The 21661-nt window shown below is 33.5% G+C and overlaps 1 protein-coding gene across 1 annotated transcript in view; it reads left to right on the forward strand.

Annotated features, from left to right (window-relative positions):
* Nucleotides 1-21661, forward strand: part of CDC73 (cell division cycle 73) — a 140871-nt gene that overhangs the window by 96981 nt on the left and 22229 nt on the right. Inside the window, exons 11-13 of the mRNA XM_074222273.1 lie at nt 11306-11363; nt 16708-16743; nt 17617-17704. Coding sequence (XP_074078374.1) covers nt 11306-11363; nt 16708-16743; nt 17617-17704 — 182 coding nt within the window. The remainder of the gene's footprint in view (nt 1-11305; nt 11364-16707; nt 16744-17616; nt 17705-21661) is intronic.

Raw genomic sequence — 21661 nt, forward strand, 5'->3', positions numbered from 1 at the left:
CAAGTCAGTACTTACTGTTCCTTTCCTTTCCTCCCCAGTAGAATGTAAACTCATTGAAGGATATTATGTTTGCTTTTCTTTGTATGTATTTAGCACATTTTTGGCACTAACTAACCATAGTTAATATTGTATTGGAAGGGGCACAGTGGATAGCCCTGGAGTCAGGAGTACCTGAGTTCAGATCTGGCCTCAGACACTTAATAATTACCTAGCTGTGTGGCCTTGGGCAAGCCATCTGACCCTGGGGATTTTTTCTTAGGGAGTTCATTGATGACTCCATAATTTGTTTTCTAAATTGTGGTTATTTAAGTACATTCACACATCTGATAGATAGTTAATCTAAGCAATTCCCATTTTTTAAAAGACTCATTGACTTAGATTATTATATTTATTGGCGTACAGGTGAGCAAAATAGTTCCTAATTGTTGCTTTAATTTTCTCTTTATTGATGGTGAATTCACCCTTTTCATTTTTGATACTTCTACTTTGGTTTTCTTCTTTTTTTAAAATTTTTTTCTTTTACAAAATGATATTTACTTTAAAGTTTAGCAAGAACATAAAAGCTTTTCCTCAATACTTTGGGTGGGTATTCCCTTCCCCATTCCCATCACCTCTTGGAAGGGTTTAAGATTCACATCTCAGTTCAGTTCCTATATTAGTTCCACCAAATTCAATATCTCATAGAAGTCATTAGCTTTCACTTGCCCAATTCTGCTTTTATTTATTTATTTAAAATTTTCTTTGATTTATTTAAACATTAAAATATTCTTGTTTAAGAGTAAACATAATACCCCCTCCCAAAGAAAAATATAAAACCTCATGAGAAATAAAGTGAAAGAAAGAGAAAAAAATGTGCTTCAGTTTGTGTTCTGATACCATCAGCTCTGTCTTGGATGGATCTCATTCTTTATCATAAATCCATCATAGAAGTTACTTCCATATTTTTCCATTGCTGTTCCTGATTGTAATTTCCTCCATCCACTCCTCCCCACTACCATCTATTATATTTTCTCTCTCCTTTCACTCTTGTCTCGCTCCAAAAATGCTCCTTGGGGTAGCTGAGTGACACAGTGGACAGAGCACCAGCCCTGGGACCAAGAGGCCCCAAGCCTATACATCCCAACCCAGCGACCTAGCCCCATAGTCTTGGACAGGTCACCCAATCCCACTCCCTTGCAAAAAGTAAAAAAGAGAATGTGTTATATCTGACTATCCTCTCCTCTATCACCTCCATCCCTCCTTCCTCCTGTCCCCCTTCTCACCTTTTTCTTCTAGATTTCTATACCCTATTGAGTGTGTATGCTGTTTCCTCTCTGAGCCATTTCTGATGAGAATGAAGGCTCTCTCATTCCCCCTTGCCTTCCTCTCTTCCATACCATTACAAAAGCTACTTGCAATATCTTTTATATGAAATATCTTAGCCTTTTCTACTTCTCCTTTCTCTTACTCTCAGTACATTTATCTTTCATTGACTCCATTTTTACTATTATATTTTCAAATTCAGCTCTCTCCTGTGCCTCATCTATAAAAGCTCCTTCTAACTGCTCTATTAAATGAGAGGTTTATATGAATATTATCAGTATCATCTTTCCATGCAGGAATACACACAGTTTATCATCATTAAGTCCCTCATAATTTGCCCTTCTCATTCTCCCTCTCTATGCTTCACCCAAGTCCTGTACTTGAAGATCAAACTTTCTGTTCAGCTCTGGTCATTTTAACAGGAACATTTGAAATTCTCCTGTTTCATTGAAAGTCCATCTTTTCGCCTGGAAGAGGATGTTCAGTTTTTTAGGGTAGTTGATTCTCGGTTGCATTCCAAGCTCTTTTGCGTTCCAGAATATTATCTTCCAAGCCCTATGAGCCCTTTGATGTAGATACTGCTAAGTCCTAGGTAAACCTAACTGTATCTCCATGATATTTGAATTGTTTACTTCTGGCTGCTTGTAATATTTTCTCTTTGACTTGGGAATTCTGGAACTTGGCTAAAATATATTCCTGGGTGTTGTTTTTTTTTTTTTTGGACCTCTTTCTGGGGGAGATAGGTGGATTCTCTCTTTCTATTTTACCCACTGCTTCTAGGATATCAGGGCATTTTTTCCTGTGGAAATTCTTTAAAAATGAGATCAAGGCTCTTTTCCTGATCATGACTAGCCCAGTAATTTTAAAATTATCTTTTCTAGATCTGTTTTTCATATCAGTTGTTTTTTCAATATTTCACATTTTCTTCTAGTTTTTCATTTTTTTTGGTGTTAAAGTATTGTGTCTTAAATTCTCGTAAAGTCATCAGTTTCCTTTAGCTCCATTCTATATCTGAAGAATTTTTTTCCTCAGAGCTTTCTTATCTCTTTTTCCTATCTGGCCAATTCTGCTTTTTAATTTAATGTTTATTTATTCTCATTTTGTACAAATAGTGTTTTTTAATACATTAATAATATTCTTGTTTAAGAGTAAACAAAATACTCCCTCCCCCCAAAAATATAGACTTGCTTGGGCGATAAAGGGGAGAGAAAAAAATTAAAATAAAAAAGTAGTAATAATTGTAGGTATGGCCAGGTGGCACAATGGATGGAGCACCAGCCCTGGAGCCAGGAGCACCCGAGCCCATGTCTGGCTCCATACACCCAATAATCACTCAGCTGTGTGACATGCAAGCCACCCCAACCCCCACTGCCCTGCAAAAACCAAAAAAAAGGAAAAAACAAATAAAATAAAATGGTAATAATAGTAGGGGTGGCTGGCTTTTTAAAGCATTTTTCTCCTCAGTAACCTTTTGAACTGTTTTATCCATTTGATCTATGCTGGCTTTTAACATGTTATTTTCTTCAGCATATTTTTTGGGGGGGAATCTCCTTGACTAAGCTGCTGACTTCTTTTCATGTTTTTACTGCATCTCTCTCATTTTCTTTCCAAATTTTTCTTCTGTCTTCCTTACTTGATTTTCAAAATCTTTTTTTGAGCTTTGTCATAGCCTGAGCCCAACTTTTTTTTTCCCCCTAGGCAGTGGGGTCAAAGTGACTTGCCAAAAGTCACACAGCTAGGTAATAGTAAGTGTCTGAGGATGGATTTGAACTCAGGACCTCCTGACTCCAAGGCTAGTGCTCTATCCACTGCACCACCCAGCTTCCCTTGAGCCCAACTTCTATATTTCTTGGAGTCTTTAGATGAGGAAGATTGGTCTTTCTCATCTTCAGATTGAGTATTTTGATCCTCCATGAGAACAAAATTATTGTCTATTGGTTAGGTTCCTTTTGGGCTTAATTCCAGATTGCTCTCCAGAAAGGTTGGATGAATTCACAGCTCCACTAGCAGATTTTCCATATCCCTTCTAACACTGAACATTGCCCTTTCTAGTCATATTGTCCAGTCTGATTGTTGTCAGATGGTACCTCAGAGCTGCTTTAATTTGCATTTCATTAATCAGTAATGATTTAGAGCAGTTTTTTCTATGTCTATGGATAGCTTTGATTTCCTCATGTGTAAATTGCTTTTGCATATCCTTTGACCATTGGTCAATTGGGGAATTACTTTTTTTTTATAAATTTGACTCAGTTCTCTATATTATTTTGGAAAGGAGTCCTTTGTCAGAAATACTAGTTGTAAAAATTGTTTGCCCAATTTACTACATTTCTTTTGATCTTGGTTACAGTGGGGTTTTTTGGTACAAAAATTTTTAATTTTATGTAATCAAAATTATCTAATTTCTTTTTAATGATGTTCTCCATCTCTTCCTTGGTCATAACTTGCTTCCCTTTCCATAGCTCTCTCAAGTAAACTTTTCCTTATTCTCCTAGTTTACTATAATATTATCTTTTTTGTCTAAAATCTATACCTATTTTGATCTCATCTTGGTATAGGGTATGAGATGTTGGTCTGATTCAAGTTTCTGCCATACTTCCAATTTTCCCAGCAGTTTTTATTGAAGAGTGAGTTCTTATCCCAGAAACAGGAGTCTTTGGGTTTATCAAATAGCAGATTACCATAATCATTCCCTGCTATTTCTTTTGCATCTAGTCTGTTCCACTGATCCACCACTCTATTTCTTAGCCAATACCAGAATGTTTTCATGACTGGTGCTTTATAATATAATTTTAGATCTGGTAATGCTAAGACACCTTCTTTTGCAGTTTTTTTCATTATATCCCTGGATGTTCTTGACTTTTTGTTTCTGCATATGAATTCAGTTACAATTTTTTCTAGCTCACTAAATAAGTAAATTAATCTAGGTATAATTGTCATTTTATTATATTTGTTCGGCCTATCCATGAGCAGTTGATATTTGCCCAGTTATTTAAATCTGATTTTATTTGTGTGAAGTGTTCTATAGTTGTTTTTATAGTTGCTGTGTCTGCCTTGGCAGGTAGACTCCCAAGTATTTTATATTGTCTGAAGTTACTTTAAATAAAATTTCTCTTTCTACTGTGTGCTGTTGTATCTTGCTATTAATATATAGAAATGCTGAATCAAATCCAATTCTTTAGCTTGACGTGGCATCACCTCCTTGGTGTCATGATCTTTGAAAATGAAGGACAAATTCACAAGACACTTGAGTCAGGATTACCAGATTTGAAGACATTTGCAACTGTCTTGGTGAAAGAAGATGAGGGCTTGAATTAAGAATGAGTAGAGACATAGCTATGTCTAAGTTGTTCTTCCAGATGGCTCAATCTGATTTATAGACTTTCTTCATTTATTTGGTTATTTCTGTGTCTGGAGGTAGATGGTCCAGCTAAGCTCTTGAATATTTAGAGATTTCTTGCAAAAGGCTGTAGGACTTGATGAAGTCAGCACACAGTGTCATTCGTAAAGTTTCCTTCCATATTCAGACAAATGCCATCTTTTCCCTTATGCTTTCCTGATTTCCCTCAGTTATTAATCGTTACCCCTCAAAATTACTTTCTGTATACATTTTGTAAAATCTGCATATGTATGTCTTGGCTCCACCACAGAGTACTGAGATGGTGAGAAATAGGTCAGGGAAGTTAAAGAGATTGTTTAGAGTAACTAAAGTGACTTTAATTCCTTGAAAAAGCTTTACATATGATTAGATAACACAGATAAATGTTTTTCTCCTCTCAGAAGTTATTTCTCTGCCCTATACAGCAAAAGGTAAATGATATATATATAATATTTAAGTTATTTTTTATTAGTAATAATGGTAAAATAGCTTTTAGGAATAGAAACAGTTTAACAGAAATTAATTCAGTTAAAAACTATTAAAATTTGTCACACAAAAGAATATTGATGGAAAATATTGGACTATAAAATGATTATTACTAGATTATGACTTCAGAGCATGACAAAAATGAAGAACTAGAAGAAATGAGTTGTAAATATTGATGGAATAGGAAAGTTCTTATTTAAGGCATAAATTCTTAAGCTTAATTATATAAATTATCATACTTTTACTCCTTCCATCTCTGATGTTTATTATAGTTATGATGGTTTTGAGGATTAACTCTCTAGTATTGTTAAAATATTTTTAAATTAATATATTTATGTTTTTGTACAATCTCCTTATGTATCTGTCTTATAAGTTTAAAATTGTGTCCTCATATACTTCAAACTGGATAGTAAAGAGAGTTTTCTTTTGTTTTTCTATCTTTATTCTCTTTGGAAATATCTATCCAATATAATCCAGCTGCTATTTATGGAAACTCAATATTCTTAGAAGAATTAGAATATTGAATATTTTGAAATCTTTAATTTTTATTTTAGCATAGCTTGCTAAAGTTGAATATTCGTCAGATGCCCCTAGTAACAGAAAATTTAATTTTTGTCATGCTGAAGTAAAAACATATGAACTGCAGTGACTGACCTAATTGATCACTACATGTCCAAATATTTAACAGTGGGCCAAACTTTAGGAGAGTGGTACTGAGCAATTAGAACTTAAGCTTTTATCCTTTCATTACTCATTAGTTTATTATTCCCAAGTGATTAAGAGGTTGATCTTAAGTTGTATTAACTAATTGTAGCTTTCACATTAAGGCAGGAAAAAACTAGATTTTAAGAGACTTATTTTTTATTATTATTAAAATACTGTGTAAATAATCTTTTAAAGGCAGATGTTTTTTAAATTGCTTGGTTTAGTGAATAAATTAGATTATGAATATTCATATTCTGCTACTTTGGTAGTCTTAACTTTAGCTAGCACAGTATCTGCATAAGAATTAGGTATGTTTTTATTTGTTTTTTAGCCAAAACACTGGAAAATTCACTGAAATTTAAACTACATGGTACCATACTCTTTTTTTCATACTACTAATGCAAGTTACATATTTTATTTTTTGAAAAACTATCTGTTTCTCTGGTAAAATAATATTTATTTTTTCTAGGATATTAGGTATAATCTTAGCATATTCAAAAGTCATTGAGGATTTTTGAATCTTCTATTCTCTTCTTTTATTTTAATTTACAGTGTTCTCTCCCCCACCCCCCACCTCTTTTTTTCTTTTGAAAACTGCCTAAAGTCTTGGCAGAAATTAGGAGATTTTTTTTTCTGACTTTAGTGAAGGAAGCAGGTTTTCCTCTCCATTTAATACATCTTGTCAACTTGTGTGTGTACGCATCCTCATGTGCATGCTAATATTTTTCACATAATTTTTCTTGCCCTAAATATTTTGAAAAACTTAATCATCTATTTTTTATCATCAAATATTAGTAATTCTGGGTCTATATCAATTTTGTCTTTGTGATCTTGGGATGAATATTTTAACCATTTTTTCCTCTAAAATATTACTTAAATAATTTCTAAGATTCATTCAAAATCTAAAATTCCATGATTCCATCTAATTCTCTTGGAGAGACAGCCCTTAATAGCTATTAGTTTAATAATTACTATGGTGATTACAACTCATATGTAAATGACACTTCAACATTTATAAAATTCTTTCATCATAATTTTCTTATAATGCAGGTAATATAATTATTAATTTCCTCCATTAAGTTTGTGTGCTTATAGAGGGTAAACATTATTACTTTTTTTTTTTTACTATTAATAATCTTTTTGTCTTAGAACAAAAGTGCTTAACTTTTTGTGTGTTTGTGTGTCATTGACCCTTTGGCAGTCTGATTTAGCCTATGGAGTTTTTAACAGAATAATATTTTTAAATGTCAAAATAAAATGTTTTTATTGCAAAAGAAACTGTTGGATTAGTTGGTTTTTTGTTCATAGATTCTGTTCTAAAAATTTTTGGTTTAAAATAATATTATAAGTTAATAGGACAAAAAACTATGGTGTAAAGTCATCATTAGAAATTCATATTTTAAAAACTAAATCCTTTTGTATTTTACTTGTGTCTTGATTCAAAAAGGGTAAAGAAAAACTTTTATATAATTTTTCAAGTTTACTAAGGAAACCAGGAAATTTTTTGTCTTAGGCATCTCATTTTATTTTCTCTAAAATTCTAATATCAATATTAAGTTAACTACTACTTCTGTTACTTTAAATATGTGACCATTTAACCTCCTTGAGTCTTTGTTTTTTCATATGTAAAATAGAAACAATAATACCGTGAGGCTTAAATGATATAGTGTATATCAAACGGTTTTCTTAGTTCAATGTGCTATGTATATATAAGCTATTAAAGTTTTTATTGAGTTTTTGGGTTTTTTTTTTAGTCTACCAGTACCTTATAAAAAAATATCACTTATTACTCCTTTGTTCTTCATGATAAGATTCCTTTGGTTTTCAAAACTACCAGCATTTTCCAATTTTTTGTTTTATCTTTTTTGTTCTGATTTCCATTTACTTCTGTCTCTACCCCTCATCAGAATTAAGTTTAATTCTGGTGTAATTTTTTTAGCCTAATTGGCTTTTTATTTGATATAAGGACAGAGATGAAAAGTTGAAACTGAAAGAACAAAGCATTTAAAGTTAGAAATTAGAAGTTCAGCCTCGTACTTTTTAGATGAAGAAATTAAGCATCCCAGAGATTGTGTTACTTGCCTTTGGTCACAGCATGGGTAGCCAAAAGTTCATGCTGAGCATCATCTGATTTCAAATGAAAGGTTGTATTGCATCATATTCTCCTTCAACTCACCTAGTTTTTTCAAAAGGAATTTCCCTTATTGCTTGCATCTTCTGTTTTTATATTTAGTCTACAGTTTCCCATAAGGAAATCTCCTAAATCCCCCTAAAACTGAAATTAAAAATAATTTTTCAGAAATGAATTATAATGATATCTATCTATTATTCTGGTTCTCTAGATGAGAAAACTTGAGACTTGTCCCAAGACACTGAGGTTTAAGGGGTGGATTCTGCCTTCAAATTCAATGTGTTTTACTTTGGGGTGAAGGGAAGAAGCTGTTGAAATGACTATGGGTAAATCTGTATTCTTACAGAATTTTAAGGCTTAATCTACTCCTTCATCAGGAGTGAAATGTACTCTCCTAGTCCTCATTTTTGTTATCACTCATAACAAAACAGATGTCAAGTGACAACATGTTGTACAAAATGAGGGCAATTCATCATGTAAATTGCTCACTTTTTAAAGAGGATACATAATTTCACACAGTAGACTGAATAAATATTATTTTGGAATTATTCATTATGATTCTAATAGTGTAGAATAATTTTGTTATTAGGATTTTGGATACAGTAAGGTTGAAATAATTTATTTTGAAGTCTGATGGAAATGTTTATAGCAGTCTTGACTTGTATATGTATAATTAAAACACTGAATTCTACAAATTTTGAATTTGTGATAAATCAAACATAGTTGAGTTAAAAGTTTAAGCACCCATAATCATTTTAGAAGGTTTTATTTACATAGTTTTAGTTTTTGTAAGGCAATGGGGTTAAGTGGCTTGCCCAAGGCCACACAGCTAGGTAAATTATTAAGTGTTTGAAGCTGGATTTGAACCCAGGTACTCTTGACTCCAGGGTCTGTGCTTTATCCACTGCGACACCTAGTCACCCCCTGTTTACATAGTTTTTAAAAAAAATATTGTGTTTGGCCTTTTTTATCTGACTTTAAACCAAATGAATTGATTATGTTGATAGAATAGTAAGTAATTGCTTTTTAAAAACATTTTCTCTGTATTGTAAGGAATAGAAGAGGTCTTCTAAATTGTTATGGATGAAACATGTAAGAAATTTGGTGTATAGTTTAGATCTACTTGAAAACCACTTAGCATGTACCATAATGGCTCATAGTTCATTTAAGCTGCAATTTCTAAATGCTTTCCATTTTTCCAGTTTTTGTTTCTATTATGAATTGATAGGAGAAATTATCTTATCTAAATATGTTGAATTTCTTGGCTATCCTCATAAATCATAGTTTCAGTTCCATGATATGAATTCCAAATAAGGTGAAGCAGGATTCACCACCTTGAAGCAGTATGTAGCAAATCTAGCATCTTAGTTATTTTTCCTAAACATTTAAAAAATATTGTAATAGAAAAGTATACGGACTGTGCAGGTTTTTAATTTGGTCAACTCGATCTATCCCCACACTGACTGACTCACTCTCTCTCTCTCTCTCTCTCTCTCTCTCTCTCTCTCTCTCTCTCTCTCTCTCTCTTAAGTCTTTAAATGAGAATTTAATGATTTATATACTTATAACACCAAAGATATTTGCATATATAAAGGAAAACATTAGAATAGATAGAGAAAAGGAAAGGTAAGAGGTTAAAGAATTATCCAAATGAAGAAGCTTCAACACCTGGAAATCTGGCTAGGTTGGGAAGTCGAGTCTCTACACAGTTTTCAGGGTCTTGATTGGAAAAATCACTTCAGCAAAGCATCCTCTTTGGGAGGGGGAGGGAGGGAGGGAGGGAGGGTGACTTCCAAAGCCTACTTTCCCAAGTAACAAAAGCACAAATCCAAAGGTTTACATGACTAAACTCAGTGATTCAGGGAGTTTCAGCCAAAGTACCATCACTTTTTCCAGGTGTCTTGAAGTTAAAACCCAGGGACAGACCAAGTCCGCAAAACATGTTTCCTTGGAATGTTCCCCAGCTTGCCCCAGACCATGCCTTGATTAATCATGCCTCGGTTCAGTATACTTGGGAAGTTCCTTCTTCTCGGACCATGATGACTGATAGAGAAGATCTCAGATCTTCACCCTTCAGATATTTAATTTTTAAGCTTAACATTTTTTATACCTATATACATACATTGACACACACTATTGGAGACCTATGCCCAGCACATATAAGGGATATTTCTTGTTTTTGACTTTTGTTCCAGAAGATATTGTGGCTTAAAATCAAAGAAATGTGTAATTAGGAATAAAATATAAGCCACTTAGTCAAACTGAGAGGTAACGTAGCTTGAATGGCTTGTAAGGTAAAAGACTTCAAATTTGTTGAACTGGACATCATGAAATAATAGTTAATAGTACTGGACTTGTAGTCAAGGAAGAACCAGGTCCATATCTCATGTCTAGAACTTAGTAGCTTTGTTGTCATAGACAAGATCATTCACATAACTAAGCCTCAATTTCCTCAACTGTATATTAAAAATAATTTTAGCTATCATACCTTCACCATAGGATCAATATGGGAATCAAAATTAGGTAATCATTGAATAATAATTTGATAATTGAAAGAGGGACCCTTGATGGTTTTTAAGACAGCCTTGAGGAAAGCAGGAAATAAATGAGGCAACTGAGGACCAGAAAGCATTGCAGACTGCATGATGAGACCTATGAATATTCTTGTTCAAAGAAAGCACTAACCAGTGTCACTGGATCAAGGTAACCTGAGCCAAGTCACAGGCTTAATAAAGCTCTCATCAACTTGGAAAATTCTTGAGGGCTCTGGAGATTCCGTTAGAATTATCATAAAGGATTCACTTGATTTGTTGAGTAAAAAACTTAACCAGCAGTAGCCGCCATCTGATTTTTGAAGATTAGCCTGGGGTGATCACTCTTCAGAAGCTGTTGCTGAATTGGAAACCAAACTCCTTTGATAGAGTAATCATGTATTGCTGTTAATGGAATTGCTACTACATTGCTCTTTCTTGTTTCTTGTGATAGTGTAACTTATTGTAGGTTCCTGAATAGTCCTATCAGGAGGAAGTAGACAAGGGCAGACAATTATACCTTCAAATCCAGTTGTACAAGCATAAATAGGAAGTTGGATACTCTACAGAAAATAGAAGATTTTTTTTTTTGGCTTTCTTTAGATCTTTTTTCATTTCCAGCCTAAATGTTTCTGGCATCAAAAGTAAGAATAAAACAGTTTTCTTAATTATTAAAGATGGATGTTTTTGTCATTAGAGATTTTCAATTTATGTAAATGGTTTTTTAATATTGGAATATTTTGGAATTTTGACTTTTATTTGTTTATTTTAAAGGAGGGTGCCTCAGCTCGTAAGACTCAAACTCCAGCTGCACAGCCAGTACCAAGACCAGGTAAAATTACTTTATTATTATTTTCTTTATTGTACCAACTACATGCAAAGATAGTTTTTAACAACTATTATTTATAAGATTTTGAGTTCCACATTTTTCTCCCCTTCTACCTCCCCTTGACAGTTATCTGGTATAGGTTGTACATGTATAACTGTTAAACATATTGCCATAATTAGTCATATGAAAGAAGAATCAGAACAAAAGGTGGGGAAAAACCAAGAGAGGAAAAAACAAAACAAATTGTAAAAGTTGAAAATAATATGCTTTGGTCTGCATTCAGACTTCTATAATTCCTTCTTCTTGATATGGATTGCACTCTGCATCACAGGTCCTTTAGAATTGTCTTTGCTCACTGTAGTGCTGAGAAGAAAAAGTCCATTATAATTGATTGTCACACAGTATTGCTGTTCATTTTATTCTTATAATTTATTTCTTTAGTTTACTTAAGGATAGACCAAGAGAGATCTTAGAATTGTATTCTATCTTTATGTGTTTTCATAGAAGCAGTAGCACCTTAAAAAAAAGATACGTACATTTATATTCTTGTCTTGCTATATAAATCTCCCAAGTGAACAATTGTTTTGTTATTTTTTGGAAAAGGTAATTTGTTCACTTAATGCTCTGGTTAAACAGGTTAAACATAACTTTAGACTTTCTTGACTTGATCCTTTAAAAAAAATGTGTGAGCACATTTAAATAAGATACAGAATACCTGCAAAAAGTTTGTGGAATGACATTTTTGAAACATGACCAGGCATAAATTTTTCGAAAATGTTCTTTGTTAATGAGGACAAAAATAGTATTTAGGCAGAAATTTTTCTTCAGTAGCTTTAGCTTAAGTCCTATTCTATAGTATTAAATACTTTTTTAAATCATGCTTTTATTTTTAAAAATCCTACTAGAATCTAAAAACTCTGATACATAATTTGTCTCCCACTTTATGTTGCTGATATGTGGAAAGTTGTTTTTTCAGAATATTCAGCAAGAGTAAACTTTTGGGGGCAGCTAGGTGGCATAGTGGATAGAGCACCAGTGTGGAATCAGGAGAACCTGAGTTCAAATCTGGATTAAGACACTTAGTAATAGCCTAGCTGTGTGACCTTGGGCAAATCATTTAAACCCATTGCCTTAATTAAATAAAATTTTTAAAAAGAGTAAACTTTTGATGATCTACTCTTTAAAAAATACTTTTTATTCCACTAATGCCTGCTAAATATTAACTATTAATTTTTCTACATTTAACATAGGAATGTTAGACTTCCTTTCTGCTCATCTCATCAGGAATCTAAGAAAAGGAATGCATTTAGCACAAAAATATAAAAGTTACATAAATAGTCATTTTTAAAAATCATATTTTACTTCTGTAAATATCCTAGGTCACTAGATTTATATAATCTGTAATGGTTACTATGACTGAGCATCGTAAAAAAATCATATTAGATTGAATTTAATCAGTTATTCCCTTTAATTGGGTTTAGTAAAAACAATGCATTTTTTAGTGTCTACATAAAATACTTGGATTTCAGGTGAATATAATCTAGGACCTCTTTAAGGAAAATTAAAAAGAAAACCTAGTCCAGTAAATCCAAACGTCTTTTTTGGTTCTAACCTATCAAAAGCAGATTAGGTACTAATAAGGCACTAACATTATGCAAAATTATTTGTATTTACATTTTAACTGCTTTGGTCATCTACTTTGCTATCTTCTTCATCCCTACCCACACAGCCCCTAACTCTGTAAAGAAGGGAAGTAGGTGAATTTTTTTCTCCACTTTTCCCTAGTTACAGATTTGGTACTGCAGTTACAACAGTGTCCAGTTTCTTTTTCTTTGAAAACCATCTAACTTTATAGTGAACTAGGAAGAAGTAGTGGAAATTACTTAGAACTTACATGTTTGTCAACCATCAGAGATTTTTAAATTTTATCAACTGACAGTGAGGTTCTTCTTGAAATGTGTTCATCAATCTAGCTTGAGCGAGATTTAAATCCAGTTCTACCCTCTACTTGCCAAATTCATCTCCAAGACTTGAAAACTTTGGGGAGAAAAAGAAAGGTTGATTTGTGTGGCTATTAACTACTCTGTTGGGGGTTTAGTTTATTTAACTAGTTAAAAATTCATCTTACTGAACTTATTATTTTCCTGAGACCATTTTCCTCTTTATATATAACCTAAATTTCCCTTTCTTAAGTTCTGTTTTTTTCTAGACCTAAGCAGAGCAAATCTAAACTCTCTTCACTGTGGTTTTATATAATAAAAGAACAGAATAATATCTCCCCTTCATGTACTCTATTCCTCATCCAAAAGATGTTTTTTGAGTAGATTGAGTTTGCCTCAGAGCCTAGAAAATCCAGGTTCAGGCCTTGCCTCTGATAAAGTTTGTGTTTGTTACCCCACTCAGGTCCCTTAACCTCTCAGTACTCCATAATATAAATTGCAGAGAAATTGCAGTGTGTACCCTGTAGAAAGTATTTTCTCATCTGTAGTTCCTATACTAGTGAAATCATAACTTTCGTTCCTATCTCTTTTTGAATCCATACCATGTGACAGATCCTTTGATAATGAGGAATTGAAGACCTCTTTTTTACAAAGCACTATGCACCTTTTCTTCATGAAACCTGTGTCCCCTGCCTCTGGTAGAGGAACCTGGCCTTACTCTAATTTCTCATAGCACTTGACTCTGTCACTTTATTCTTCATATCCTACTGTGTACAAGTCATTCTTTTTCTTTTGTCATCTTCCCCATGTATCACCAAGCAGTAAGACCCTATCAGTTTTGGGGCGGCTAGGTGGCGTAGTGGATAAAGCACCGGCCCTGGAGTCAGGAGTACCTGGGTTCAAATGCGGTCTCACTTAATAATTACCTAGCTGTGTGGCCTTGGGCAAGCCACTTAACCCTGTTTGCCTTTAAAAACCTAAAAAAAAAAGAAAGAAAAGAAAAAAGAACCATCAATTTCTTATTGCATCTCTTAACACTTAGTATGTTAATGTACAAAGTACAAAGTAAGTTCTTAATCAATGTGGAACTGAATTGAAAAAAAAGAGCTTTAAAATGTGAATTTATAATATAGAGTGAATTACACATGCACACATTATAAATTTATGTTATATAGACAACTACAATGAATGAATGAATGAATAAAAGCACATTTACTAAGTATTGTGTACAAAGTATCTGTGCTGAACTCTAGGACACAGAAAGAAAAGTTGAGGCAGTCCTTGCTCTTAAAGAGTTCACATTCTGATCAGGTGAAGACAACATTTATAGGTTTCAAATGTAAGTTAGATTGTAAGACCCTTATAGTCTTGATGGAGGCATTAACAAAGGAGGTTGTAATCCATCTTCTTTAAGGTCATTTCCACAGATAAAACTATATCCATTTATAATGTTGAATTAATTCTCAGTTCCCTTAACTGCAGAAAACTTTCTTTTCTAGTCATTTAGTAATTGTGGCTACAGGGGGACAAATAATAAACTACAGATTTTAGATGACAAGGTGATTGTTTATTGTCAGGTGGTATCATTTGAACTGGCCTTTGAAAAATAGATTGAATAGGGACAATGTAGGATGAAATGAAGAGGAACTCAATTAACAAGCACTTATTAAAACAGCCTACCGTGTATCCACTACCTCCTGGGATATTCCTAGGTGTTTTGACTTTTGTCTTGCACTGGACTTCGAGGACTCAGAGCTACACTGATAACTTTGTGCAACTCTACCTCACTTAAATCTAATTCCCTGGCAAGGCATGCAAGGAAAGGCCTTAAACCATGTTTACTCTTAGAGAACTTAATTTCTAATGGGGGAAAGACAACTAGCAAACATTTAAACTTCCCCAAAAGATGACAGTATAAACATAAGATAATTTCAGAAGAAAGGCTCTAGGAGTATGTGGGGGTAAGGAGAGAGTGACCAGAAGGACCTATGACTTTTGATTTAGAGGACCAGAATTCAGTAACTTTCATTACTTGTAAGTTTTTTCATCTATAAAATGAATCGGTGGGACTAGTCAGTATTCCAGTATCCATTCTAAATCTAAATCTATGATACTATGAATATGGTCTTCAAGGGTAGCATTCTAGAAGTTGGGAATGTTACAGGATTAGAATAGTTGGAGTAGAGTACAGGAATTAACAATAACAACTTAGATTTATATACCATGATGTAAAACACATTTACATATATTTTCCCGATTGACCATTATGGAAAGGCCTTTGAAGTAAGTATTGTCATAACTTTTACAGAGGAGGAAACCGAGTTGTAATACTGTTAAGTTGTGACCCATATTTACTAGTGTAGTAGAATTAGGATTCAGACATTTGTTTTCTGCCTCCCAGTCTAATCCATTTTTTTCTGTGGGTTGGAGCTAGGTTATAGAATCATGCCAGAAAATGTGAGCTTTATTCAGGAGACATTAATTGCTGAAATAGTGATGGATTATGAGTAGGGAAATAATAAGATCCGAGTGTGCTCTTGAAAAAAATATTAATCTCGTGGAAGAAGACAGAATGGCTTATAGAAGGAAAAAGAAACTGGAGGCTGTTGAAATAATCAGGGCATAAGGTAATGAAGGCATGAACTAGGTGGGAGCTAATGAAATAAGAAGGGATGACCTCAATTTTCCATTAATAGCGGATAGTTGGCATGGGTAAAGTAAGCTTACAGGTAATGTATGTATTTTTTTTCTTTTAGTCAGTAATTTAAAACTGTTTAAATTAAATCTTTTGCTTTGATCACTAACAAATAGCAAAATTTGGCCAATTGGTTATTCTTGTTTTTTCACCTAACTACTGATTTAAACATGCATTTTTTTTTTTTTTTGGCCTTCCATTGAATGGCCTCCCTTGAAGACTATTTACCTTGGAAAATAGGATATCAAGCATTTTGTGTCTGTATTTATTTTTTTAAATTACCCATTTCATTTTGATGGACTGAATGGTGGAAGTACATCTTATTGTGTACACCATATTAAGACAGTGGCTAAACAATCCTTTACAAACTTTCTGTTAATGGCTTTTCTACATATGAAAGGGGCTAAGACCAAGTATCTCTATTATAAAACTAATAATATTGTGAAACTTTTTATTATGGATGAATTCTCAGCAGCAGAATACCACATAAAATCATCTGTTGTGTTTTAATAACTTTTGACCAGGTACTTTTGAGTACCTGATATGTTTATAGAGAAGAAAATGATAATCTGTTAACCCTTGAAATGAGGCTTATGTTCTCTTCACCAAACCACTATTATACTTGTCTTATTTTCAGGTCATTTTAATTTATAAAAGTAGTCCAGTTTTTGTACCATCCCAAATTCTGTGATTTTTTTTTTTTATGTTACAGTTTCTCAAGCAAGGCCACCTCCAAATCAGAAAAAAGGTAAGTGCCTATATAATTCTAATATTTTTCCTCATAAATGTGAACACTGTAAATAAATGGGTTTTCAGTCAAGGAAGAAAATTGTTTGATTAAATGATCATCTCATTTATTTTAAAATATTCTAAAATTAATTTTTAATATTACTGTCACTTCCTAATAATTTCCCACCTTCAAATAGTTCTACTCTTATAATAAAAGTTAAGTAAAACTATACTTAGTAAGCACAACTTGCAACATATAACATTTTCTTTTTCATTCATAGTCTACCTCATCTTTGCTAGAAATAACTAAATATATTCCAAAATCATTCCCCTGGAAACAGTATTGATCTGTGCCTTTGATCTATAGTTATGTTTTAATGTTGTATTCTATTACATTTTTACAGTCACTCCATATAGTTAGTCTAGTTCCACTTTTTTTCCCATCATTTCATACAAACCTTCTCTAAATTTTCCATTTATTTCAGTACAACAGTTTTCTATTGTATTCTACTGCATCTACTGCCTCAAGTTTTCTCAGCTATTCACTACCCTTTAGGTACCTTTTTTGTTTTCAGATGGTTTTTTGCTTTGTTTCTTTTGTTTACTACAGGAAGTATGACTGGATATTTTGGTATACATGTGGCATTTTCATGTTAGTGACATTATTGGAATAGGTCAGAGTATAAGGACTTCAGTGGTTTCTCATATGCTTAAAATTGGATTCAAGAATGGTTATACAAGTTCATAGTTCTATAAACTATCTTCCTAGTCCCTCTAAAAATGACTTGTATTTTTCATTTGTGACATTTGGAATGAGATTTAGCACTTTATAGCTGTTTTTAATTTTCATTTCCTTTCATTGAAAACATTTGCTATCTCTTCTTGTTTCTAGGATCTCGAACACCCATTATCATTATTCCAGCAGCTACCACCTCTTTAATAACTATGCTTAATGCAAAAGACCTTCTTCAGGACCTAAAGTAAGTAATTATTAAACATATATTTTCCAAAAGTTTATATTCATATATAAAAGTGTCATTCAGAATTAGTGTTACTAACAGTAGTACTTATTGATTATTTCAACTTCAGCCTTTTTTTAACTAGTGCTATGATGTATATCTATCACTTGGAATAATAATGAATCCTTTATGACTGGAGAATTTTTAAACAATTACATATGACTTGCTCCTCATTTAAAGTCTTTAACATGATTGTCATATTATTTTATATAGTATCAGCAACATACTTAAATCAAGAATTTGAAATAGTATGTTCATTCATTTCAGTCATATTCAATTCTTAGTGACCACTTTTGGAATTTTCTTCTCCAGGTCATTTTATAGATGAGAAACTGAGGCAAGGAGAGTTATATAACTTGCCTAGGATCACACAGCTAGGGATTTTGTGAGATCAGATTTAAGATCAGGAACATGAGTCTTCCTGACTTGAGGCTTGGCACTCCAGCTACTGAGCCACCTAGCTGCCTAGAACAGTATATCTTAATTTTAAGAAGTTTAAACATTAAGGTGCATTTCATGTCTTAAATGGTTAAAAGGATAGGAAAACAAGTAATACAGTGAGTATGAAACAAATTTAGATCTAATCAAATCTCTTCCAGCCAGGTAGTGAAGGACCAACACTAGAAATTAAATTTCTATACTAGATTTATTAAATGCTCTTATTTTTTTGAAACTTCTTTGTTTAAATTTTTAAAAAATATATCTAGGGTAGGGGTTCTTAACCTTTTTTGTGTCATTAACCACTTTGACAGTATAGGATTTCTTCTCAGAATGTTATTTTAAATGCATAAAATAAAATAAAAAAATTTCAAAGGAAAACAATTGTATTGAATATCAATATTAAATCAGAATGAATGTGTGTATTTTTAAAAAAAATAAGCACTTGATCTTATCCAGATATTTAAGCAATGAATCTGCCTGCTTAGAGACAGGCAGATGACAGGAGAATGACAATGTGAGCAGGAGTTTCAGACACGGAGGCAGGGAAGGCCTGAATTCCAATCTAGCCAGAGACACTTACTAATGGTGTCATCCTGGGCATCTTCTTTCAGCCTGTTTCCTCATCTATGAAGTGGAGATGATAAAAGTAATGCCTATCTTATTATGGGGTTGTTGTGAAGATCAAATGACATCACTTTGCAAACCTTAGAGTGCTATATGAATACAAACAATTATTATTCTTTTATCTGAATTCCATTTTCATATTACCTCTTATAATTTCATATTACTTCATATTATCATTGAAATGCCATCCTTGATTCTTTGCTCTCTCTCATCCCCCATATCCAATTAGTTTCCAGCTCCTGCCATTTCTGCTTTTAGAACATCTCACCTTCTTCAATAAGTAAAAGCCTTCTCTCTGAGAGTACTGTTAATTCGTACTATATTAGAATTTGTCTGTACATAGTTGCACATGTCTCCTCCAAATTAGCAATAAGGTCCTTGAGAACTGGGACTGGTTTTTTTTGTCTTTGTAGCTCCAGGGACTGTAAGTAGGCGCTTAATAAATTTAGCTACCTGCCATCTTTGCCTAAATGTCCAATAGACATAGCAAACTCCATATCACCAAGCAGAACTCATTTCCTTCCCAAACTTCTCTGTGTGCATATACCTGCATTTTAAAAATTGGTATCATTGCTTTAGTGACTCAGGTTCCCTACCTTTCAGTTTATATTGATTCTTCCCTGTCACTCAAACCCTATAGCTAATCATTTGCCCAAAAAAATGTAGTCCATCTGTTCCCTTCTTTCTGTGACCATCCTAACTCAGGCTTCAGTTTTACCCAGATAACTGCAAAAGCCTCCTAATTGGTCTCCTTGATCTAATCTCTCCTTTTTCTAATACAGAAGTGTCAAACTCTAGAATGCCCCAAATCAGATGAAAATGTAATTGAGGAATATAATGTAATTGAGCAAAAATGCCAATTTGTGGTTTTTTTAAAGACATTATGGAGTTTGACCATTTGTAGTGTTCTTCTTTGTTCCCTATATTCAGATTTTCAGCTGCAAAGCTATTTTGTAATCTATAAGCCTTTATCATCTGTTAGTTTTGAACCTAATTTTCTTTTCTCTTTTTTCAGCATATTAACATTTTATTTGTTTTCCAATTATATGCAATAGTAATATGTACCCATCATTTTTTGCAAGGCTCTGAATTCTACAATTTTCCTCCCCTCCCCCCTACAGAAGGCTGTCTGACAGTCTCTACATTGTTTCCATGCCTTACATTGATGTAAATTGAATGTTATAAAAGTAAACATAAAAATAAACATAATACCCCCCTCCCCAAAGATGAGGAGAGAAAAAAAATTGTACTTCAGTCTGTGTTCAGACTTCAATGGCTCTGTCTCTGGGGTAAGTTGCTTTCTTTATCATAAGTCCACCAGAGAAGTTGCTTCAATATTTTTCCCTTAGTTGCTATTACTAGTTGTACCTCCACTCTATTTCTCCCCACTCTTATTTATTCTGTTCTCTCTCCTTTCATCCTGGCCCTGTCCAGAAGTGTGTTTAATCTGAGGACCCTCTCCCTCGATCTTCCCTCTCTTCTATCACCTATTCCCCCCCTTCCCTCCCCCCCTCCCCATTCCCCCTCATCCCATCCCTTTCCTCCCATCCTTCTCCAGGACAAGATAGATTTCCTCACCCTATTAAGTGTGTTTGTCATTTTCTATGAAAATGAAGGCTTACTCATTCCTCCTTGCTTTTCCCCCTCCACTCCATTGAAAAAAACTTTTTCTTGACTCTTACGTGAAATCTCTCAGTTTCTTCATCTCCTTTTCCTGCCTCCCAGTACTTTACCCATCGCCCACTGACTACATCCATTTACCACATCATACCATTATATTCCGCTCCTTCCTATGTCCTGTCTATATATGTTACTTCTAACAGCTCTTATAAATGAGAAAGTTCATATGAGTTATTATGTCTTGTTCCCATGCAGGAATATTGTGTTCAATATCTTTATGTTCCTCATAGTTAGTCCTTCTCTTCCACTCCCTCTATGGTTCACCAGAGTCCTGTACTTGGAGATCGAACTTTCTGTTCAGCTCTGGTCAACTCAATAGGAAAGTTTGAAAGTTCCCTGTTTCATTGAAAGTCCATCTTTTCCCCTTTAAAGAGGATTTTCAGTTTTGCTGGGTAGTTGATTCTCGGTTGTAAACCAAGATCTTTTGCCTTCTGGAATATCATATTCCATTCCCTATGAGCCCTTAATGTAGATGCTGCCAGATCCTGTGTAATCCTGATTATGGAGCCTCTGTAGTTGAATTGTTTGTTTCTGGCAGCTTTTAGAATTTTCTCTTTGATTTGGGAGTTTTGAAATTTGGCTATAATATTCCTGGAATTTTTTCTTTTGGGATCTCTTTCAGGGGGTGACTGGTGAATTCTCTTGATTTCTATTTTACCCTCAGCTTCTAGGATCTCATGGCAATTCTGCTAATATTCCTTTTTTTAGGTTTTTTTTTTTTTTTTTGCAAGGCAAATAGAGTTAAGTGGCTTGTCCAAGGCCACACAGCTAGGTAATTATTAAGTGTCTGAGGCTGGATTTGAATTCAGGTATTCCTGACTTCAGGGCAGGTGCTCTATCCACTGTGCCACCTAGCCACCCACCCTTGTATTATTTCTTGCAAAATGAAGTCTAGGTTCTTTTCCTGATCATGGCTCACAGATAGCCCAATAATTTTAAAATTATTTCTCCTGGATCTGTTTTCAAGGTCGGTTATTTTTCCAATGAGATATTTCACATTTTTTCCCCTAATTTTGGCTTTTTTGGCAGGATTTCATTTCTTCTTGCTTTCTTGCAAAGTCATCAGTTTCCTTTAGTTCCATTTTGCATTTGAAGGAGTTATTTTCTTCAGAGAGCTTTTTTATCTCCTTTTCCAGCTGTCCAATTCTGCTTTTTTAAGGCATTCTTCTGCTC

The sequence above is a fragment of the Macrotis lagotis genome, chromosome 2, assembly GCF_037893015.1.
Source record: "Macrotis lagotis isolate mMagLag1 chromosome 2, bilby.v1.9.chrom.fasta, whole genome shotgun sequence".
In the NCBI taxonomy this organism is placed as follows: Eukaryota; Metazoa; Chordata; class Mammalia; order Peramelemorphia; family Peramelidae; genus Macrotis; species Macrotis lagotis.